The sequence below is a fragment of the Otolemur garnettii genome, unplaced genomic scaffold, assembly GCF_000181295.1.
Source record: "Otolemur garnettii isolate 467f Iridium unplaced genomic scaffold, OtoGar3 scaffold00063, whole genome shotgun sequence".
Taxonomy (NCBI): domain Eukaryota; kingdom Metazoa; phylum Chordata; class Mammalia; order Primates; family Galagidae; genus Otolemur; species Otolemur garnettii.
Window position 1 is genome coordinate 1,451,079 of NW_003852458.1, and position 8,247 is coordinate 1,459,325.

The following is an 8,247-nucleotide window of genomic DNA, read 5'->3' on the forward strand; positions in this document are numbered from 1 at the left end:
AACAAAGTAAGACTCTGTCTCTAAAAAAAAAAAAAAAAATTATTTTCAAAACAGAATCTTACTCTTGTGTCCCGGGTAGAATAAGCTTGCATAGCTTTATAGCTCACAGGAATCTCAAATTCTTGTGCTCAAGCAATCCTCCTGCCTCAGCCGCCCAAGTAGCTAGGACTACAGGCACCCACCACAAAGCCCAGATAAGTTTTCTATTTTTAATAGAGACAGGGTCTCACTCTTGGTTAGGCTGGTCTTGAACTCCTGAGCTCAAGTGATTGACGCACCTCAGCCTCCCAGAGTGCTAGGATTACACGCATGAGACACCATGCCCAGCTGGCATTGAGGTATTTTTAAATGTCAAACTAATAAAAACATTGGAAATATCTTGTCCTGTTAACAATTACAGAGGGACTCAAGTGATCCTCTTGCCTCAGCCTCCCAAGCAGCTGGGCCTATAGGCAGGCGTGTGCCCCAATGCCTGGCTATTTTTTCTATTTTTGGTAGAGATGGAGTCTCACTCTTGCTTAGACTGCCAATCTCAAACTCTTGAGCGCAAGTGATCCTCTTACCTGAGCCTCTCAAGTGGCTGAGACTATAGCCATGTGCCACAATACCTGGCTAGTTTTTCTATTTTAGTAGAGACAGGGTCTCGCTCATGCTCAGGTTGGTCTCGAACTCCTAAGCTCAAGCAATCCACCTACCTCGGCCTCTCAGAATGCTAGGATTATAGGCACCATGCCCAGGGAACTATTAAATTAATTTAAAAATTTTTAGCTCAGGTGGCACCCATGGTTCAGTGGGTAGGGCGCCCGCCCCGTATACCAAGGGTGGTGGGTTCAAACCCCACCCCAGCCAAACTGCAACAAAATTAGCCAGACATTGTGCCAGGAGCCTGTAGTCCCAACTTCTCGGGAGGCTGAGGCAAGAGAAATTGCCTATGCCCAGGAGTTGGGAGGTTGCTGTGACCTCTGTGACATCATGGCACTCTACCCAGGGCAATAAAGTGAGACTCCGTCTATACAAAAAAAAAGAAAAAGAAAAGAAAAAGGAAAAAAGGGGGAAAAAACTTTTTTTCAGCTCTTCAGTTGCACTAGCCACCCTTCAAGTACACACTAGGCACCTGCACCCAGGGGCTACAACCAGAAAGCACAGACATACAACATTTCATCATCATAGAAAGTTCTAGTGGACCTCTTTAAAATCTTAAGGTGCAGTCTAACAATACATTTTACTATTCAATTGGCCATAGATCATTATTTTACTACACTTAATATAATAGTAACAGGGGGCTATACTAGACTAATCAGTCCTGGACTTGCCTTCTCACCACAATAGAAATCTAGATAAAATACGTGAAATGACTGTTTTCACAGGCTGGGCAAAAAAGCACACTTTTTGTTCACCGAACTGAGTCCCAGAAGAGAAACCTACGTGAGGAGATACACCAACTTCACCACCCCCTCAGCTGCCTCTGCACAGGTATACTTCCTTCTTTTTTATTTATATTTTTGAGACAGTCTCAGTATGTTGCCCTCAGTAGAGTGCCCTGTTGTCATAGCTCACAGCAATCTCAAACTCTCAGGCTTAAGCCATTCTCTTCTCTCAGCCTCCCAAATAACTGGGACTACCGGCACCCACCACAATGCACAGCTATTTTGTTGTTATTGTTGTTGTTGCAGTTGTCACTATTGTTTTAGCTGGAGGCCAGGTTAAAACCCACTAGCCTCAATGTATGTGGCTGGTGTGGTAACCACTGTGCTCCGGGCACCAAGCCTACACTTCCTTTCTGTATCTCATTTTAAAAGGTCTGGCCCGAGTTCTACTTTCTCTTCCAGCTACTCAAGTTCCCCCAAATTCCTCTTTCCTCTGAACTACTGAACTTTCAGATTTTTAAATTCTTGTCTGTTATCAAATTATTAGACTGATACAACTGTTCCCCAAATGGATTTTAAGAGTCTTTCAGTCTGGGGGGAAAAAAAAAAAGAAAGAGTCTTTCAGTCTGAAACCACCTGTTTTTTAATTTTTATAGCACCTATGTCAGTATTGTTGCAATAATTGGTATTTGATACCATATACTATCTTGAAGCAACTTAAAATTTAAAGAAATTCAAACATCAGCAGGCTAGCCACAGAACTGTATGCTTTAAAATAATTAAAATGGTGAATACTATATTGTAAAAAAATTTTCATCAGCAAGCTGAAATCTTGATACTATCATTAGGTGGGAAGCAGATATTTTCTTAAAAGAAATACACTGGGGTGGCGCCTATAGCTCAGTAGGTAGGGTGCCGGTCCCATATAAGGAGGGTAACAGGTTCAAACCTAGCCCCAACCAAACTGCAACAAAAAATAGCTGGGTGTTGTAGCAGGCGCCTGTAGTCCCAGCTACTTAGGAGGCTGAGGCAAGAGAATCTCCAAAACCCAGGAGTTGGAGGTTGCTGTGAGCTATGTGACACCAGAGCACTCTACCAAGGGTGATAAAGTGAGACTCTGTTTCTACAAAGAAAGAAAGAAATATGCTTTGTATGGGAGGCTGAGGCAAGAGAATTGCTTAAGCCCAAGAGCTTAAAGTTGCTAGGAGTTATGATGCCACACACTCTACTGAGGGCAACCAAGTGAGATTCTATCCATCCCCTCCCCCAAAAAGTGCTTTATTTCCTCCTCCTCTCACTCTGGATCCCCCTTTTTTAAAGCTGAAATGGCAGCATTCCTCATGTGAGCAAGTAAGAGTCCTTCAGGCAATGTTTTGGCATCAACGGCCAACCTAAAACTAACAGGATAAAACGTCTAGCCTGGGCAACAGAGCAATACCCCATCAATACCCCCACCCCAAAATGTTTTTAATTAGCAAGGCCCAGTGGTGGTGTGCCTACAGACCCAGCTACTCAGGAGGCTGAGGAGAGAAGACTGCTTGAGCCCAGAAGTTTGAGGTTACAGTGAATCACACCACCACACTCCAGCGTGGGAACAGAGTGTGACTCTGTCTCTTAAAAGAAAAAAAAAACAAAAAATTTGTGAAGTATCAGCCTCATATTTTATCCAAACTTCTAATTCAAATGGACACTCTATTTTACAAAATCCTAATTCTGTTTACTAAAAACTACTTTTGAGAAAAGGTTTTAAGACTTCTCATCTTTTCACAATCATGTAAGAATAGTACAATAAAGCCTCAATTGAGAAGTTCAGTTAGCACTTATATTGATAAGCTTCATCATAAAATGTTACATAACAGGTAAATTTAAGAAGTATACAGTCAACTCAAATGTTAAGATTCAATCTCTGTGTGCCTACAGCTTCACCACTAATTGATGACATGTACATAAACTGTCAAAGGAAATGTGTTAGTCTTAAGATACACTTTTTTTTTTTGAGACAGTCTCAAGCTATCACCCTAGGTAGAGTGCCGTGGCATCACAGCTCACAGCAACCTCAAACTCTTGGGCTTAAGAGATTCTCTTGCCTCCCAGTAGCTGGGACTACAAGCGCCCACCACAATGCCCAGCTATTATTTGGTTGTAGTTGACACTGTTGTTTGGAGGGCCCGGGCTGGATTCGAACCCGCCAACTCTGTTGTTATGTGGCTGGCACGCTAGCTGCTTGAGCTACAGGTGCCAAGCCAAGATACATTATTAAAATCCAATGTGCCAATAGCACAAATGATATAAGAAAAAGAAACTGTTTATGAGTGATAGGAAAATTAAGCCAAAACTCACATTCCCCAAGAAGAATCTTTAGCACTGTAACACATCTTTGTCTCAAAAAAAAAAAAAAGTCTCATTTTATCGCCCTTGGTAGAGTACTGTAGCATCACAGCTCATAGCAACCTCCAACTCTTGTGCTTAGGTGATTCTCTTGCCTCAGCCTCCCGAGTAGCTGGGACTACAGGGCTAGGTTTGAACCCGCCACCCTCGGTATATGGGGCCAGTGCCCTATCCACTGAGCCACAGGTACCGCCCTGTAACACATTTTTGAAAAACCCTTCTTTGGGCCTGTTGGAAACTAAATTACAAATTCTATTATAATCTGCACCACCATAAGTAGTAATAGGCCAACAATGACAGTAAACCATATGAGAACCACCCAAAGATTGCTTAGGCCAGTAATCTGTAGAGAAGGTACAAAATGATCTATCAGGGTACAGTTAAAAGTTATTAGCTCACAGCTTCTGTGGCTGTTGGGAAAAAAGAAAACAAAGTTATCAGCCTTTCTATTTTTTTTCTTTTTTGAGGCAATCTCACTTTGTCACCCTAGGTAGAGTGCCCTAGCATCATAGCTCACAGCAACCTCAAACTCTTGGGCTCAAGCAATTCTCTTGCTTCAGCCTCCCAAGAAGCTGGGACTATAGGCACCAGCCACAGCGTCCAGCTATTTTTAGATACAAGGTCTCAGTCCAGCTGAGGCTAGTCTCAAACTTGTGAGCTCATGCAATCCACCTGCCTCGGACTCCCAAGGGCTGGGATTACAGGCGTGAGCCACCACGCCCAACCAGGACTTCTATTTTTATCTGAAAAAACTGTATTTGTGGCTCAGCATTGGCGTCCATAGGACAGTAGTTACGGCACGGGCCACATACACCCAGACTGGCAGGTTGGAGCCCGGCCCTGGTCAGCTAAACAACAACAAATGCAACAAGAAAATGGCCAGGCATTGTGGCAGGCGCCTGTAGTCCCAGCTACTTCGGAGGCTGAGGCAAGAGAATCGCTAAAGCCTAAGAGTGTGAGGTTGCTGTGAACTGTGATGTCACCATACTCTACCAGGGCAACATAGTGAAGACTCTGTCTCAAAAACAAAAAAAAAACATGTTATTTGCTAATATTTGACATGTAGAGCTGACATTACTGCCTACACTGACAAGCTCAGGTGGAAGGTTCACCCAGAGGGCACTGACACTGTGATAGGTACTGTGATGTGCCAATATGTGCTGAGTGGATTTGTAGATTATCAGGTTTTAACCAAATAAACTCTCATCAAATAAGCAGAGTAATTTTTACAAGATTCTTGCAACTGAAGACAAGTCCAACATCACAAGCACAAAATGGAGGAAAGAAATGGAGGCTGATTTCCCTTATTCAATCAGAAAAAAACAGACATCATGAAATCTACATAGCTGTCAAAAAATTCAAAATTGGGTGCCTGTGCTCAATGTAGAGCACCGGCTCCATGCACTAGAGTTGGTGGGTTCAAACCTAGCCTGGGCCTGTTTTGTTTTATAAACAAAAATAATAAATATAAAAAAATTCAAAACTAAGTTTATGTTTTCTATCAATAAGAAGGAAGACTGAATGAACCTCGCTCGAAGTGTAAAATGCTCATTACTGCCCCATTAGCTATGAATGAAGTGTACAAAAACAAAATTTTTCTAAAAGAAGACCATCCTAGGGTGGCACCCATACTCAGTGGGTAGGGCGCTGGCCACCTATACGAGGTTCAAACCTGGCCTGGGTCTGCTAAACGACAACTGCAACAAAAACACCAAAAAAAAATAGCCGGGCCTTGTGGCGGGCGCCTATAGTCCCAGCTATTTGGGAGGCTGAAGCAAGAGAAGCCCAAGAGTTTGAGTTTGCTGTGAGCTGTGACATCACAGCACTCTACAGAGGGTGACAATGAAACTGTCTCAAAAAAAAGGTCATCCTAATAAGACTACTATTTTTTAAAATTCTGCTTATTTATATGTGAGAAAACTGACCATGTTCATTACCAATCTCTGAAACTGACCAACTATCTTTGTAAGTTACTCTGAACACTGACCTGTTGAAACATGACATGAAATAATAAACGTATACAGCAGCTGTTTTAACATAACAGCTAAAGAACAAGATAACTTAGGTCTCATACTAGCTTTCCCACTAGATTAGACAAATACACAAATAACTTTAATATAAATGTCATAGTCATTTTTACTATCTATCAATTTTTTTCAGGTTTACCTCCCCAAAGTTGCAGGAGAGGCCATGTGATTTGCTCAGATCAATGAAACATGAAACACATATCATTTCTGAGCAGAAACTTAAGAGCCACAGTGATCTGCTACACTCCTCCCCCGTTCCTGATAGTGATGGATACTGCTCCAGGCGAGGGTAGCTTCCATTGCCTGGCTACCAGAGGAAGGATGAAGTGGCCTGTGACCGACTTACAGCCTAAATGAGAAATTATTATTTTTTTTTTTTTTTAAGCCACTCAAGTTTTGGGGTTGGTTATGACCACAGCTTAACCTAGCCTATCCAGAATAAGGTAACATAGGGTGATATTGATAAAGAATGACAGGCACTCTAAGGAAGAATATTTCAATTGATACCTACTCAGGCTTAATAAAGAGTATAAAATCTTATGAAAACTATTCTCCCCCACCTCAATGAGGGATAACTTTCAAGTTTGCCTAAATAAATAAATAAGCTACTGGCTATTTTATATAGGCTCCTTTTAAAAGGATTTTAAACTTTTTACACGATCTTTTAGATGGATTTCAGTTTCTGGCTTATACACACAGCAGCTTACCACTAAGTAATTCAATCCAGTTCTGGACCGTTTCTGGAGGCTGAGTCTCCTTAACGTGCTTCAGAGCTTCATCAAGAAGAACATCTCCTGTTGGCGCATCCGACTTACAGATTACCTAAAACATAACCAGTAAGAATGAAAAGATCCACTGATATCTTTTTCTGACTTGATCTTAAGTGAAAAACAATTATGTAAATAATTCACTATGCTTAAAGTCCAAAGTGGTCATGTAGAATCAAAGTCCAAATTTTAAATTACTTCTATATTAAGGAAATTCAATATTTAATCTAATCGTAACAGGTAAAATAATGAACGAAAATAAAACTACTCTATAATAATCAGTAAAACAAAATGCTAAGACAGTTTATATTCATTGTAATTAGTGAACCTTGATTTTTGAAACACCATTAGTTCCAGAAACAGGCTCAGGTATAGGTAAGAATTCAGTACAGGTTGAGTATCCCTAATCAAAACATCTGAAATCTTCCAAAATCCGAAATTTTTTGAGCACCAACATGGCACTCACTGAAGCATTTGGGTTTTGGATCTAAGATTACAAATGTTCAAATCAAGAATAATATAAATATTCTAAAATCCAAAACTTTCTGAAATAATAAGCTTGTGTTCACATGCATTTTCAGAAAAGGATAGTGATAATGATTTGGGTATTCTTCTCTCAAAATCTCACGTCGAAATTTGATTCCCCATGTTGGAGGTGGAAGTTGATGGGGAGTGTTTGGGTCATGGGTCCCTCATAAATGGCTTGGTGCTCTCCCTCAGTAACTGCATGGGTGCTTGTCCAGTTAGCTCACAGGAAAGGAGACTGTTTAAGAACCTGGCCCCATATCCTCTCTCTCACTTCTCCCCTTTTCTCCACCTCCAGGAATGAAAGCTTCCTGAGGCCTCACCAGAACCAGATGCTAATGTCATGCTTCTTGTGCAATCTGCAAAACCATGACACAAATCAAACTCTCTTCTTTATAAATAACTCAGTTACAGCAAATACAAACAGACCAGCACAAATATTCAATATTATAAAGGTGGCATTTCACATTGGTGGAGAAACACATTTTTCAATGTCATTAAATACAACTGGCCAGCAAATTGAGAGCAAAACTTAGGTAAGACTAGGCTCTTCTAAGTTTATGCCACAATAAAGATAAAGATTTAAATTGGAAATATAAGTTTAAGGGTAAGATTTTTTTTAAACTGCCACCACTAGAAGAAACCTTAAATACCAACAGGTTTGATTACACAAATTTTTAAATACTATAAATTTTATTTCAAACTATATTGGGATATAGGGTCCACATTAAGAGTAGAAAATCCAGAGCAAGGACAGAAGAGAATATATACTCCTTTAGCCAAGTATTAGATCCCTACAGCCTTCACAGATCTTGGTGGCTAAGCAACACATTTCTAGTTGAAATTCTGTAATACCAAAATTCAATCTGTTATATTACCTTATAATGTTAGCTATTTAAATGTCATAAAATTTAACACTACTTTTAAAATGAAACAGTCCTCTCTTAAATCTGTCCTCAACAAAGTGACCTTGATCTTTTTGCTCAATCTTATACAAGTGAAAAAATATATAGACAATATCTGAGAGTTTATGACCCAATAGAAATATTATAAGAACCACAATATAAGACACAAATCAAGTCATAAATTTTTTAGTAGTTATACTTAAAAAGGAAAAGGTAATTTTAACATGGTTGATGAAACCAAATAAGCCAAAATATTTTTTTTTTTTTT

The 8,247-nt window shown here is 40.1% G+C and overlaps 1 protein-coding gene across 1 annotated transcript in view; it reads right to left on the reverse strand.

Moving 5' to 3' along the window:
- GOLPH3 (golgi phosphoprotein 3) overlaps positions 1-8,247 on the reverse strand; it is a 44,533-nt gene that overhangs the window by 3,216 nt on the left and 33,070 nt on the right. Inside the window, exon 3 of the mRNA XM_003792923.2 lies at positions 6,490-6,604. Coding sequence (XP_003792971.1) covers positions 6,490-6,604 — 115 coding nt within the window. The remainder of the gene's footprint in view (positions 1-6,489; positions 6,605-8,247) is intronic.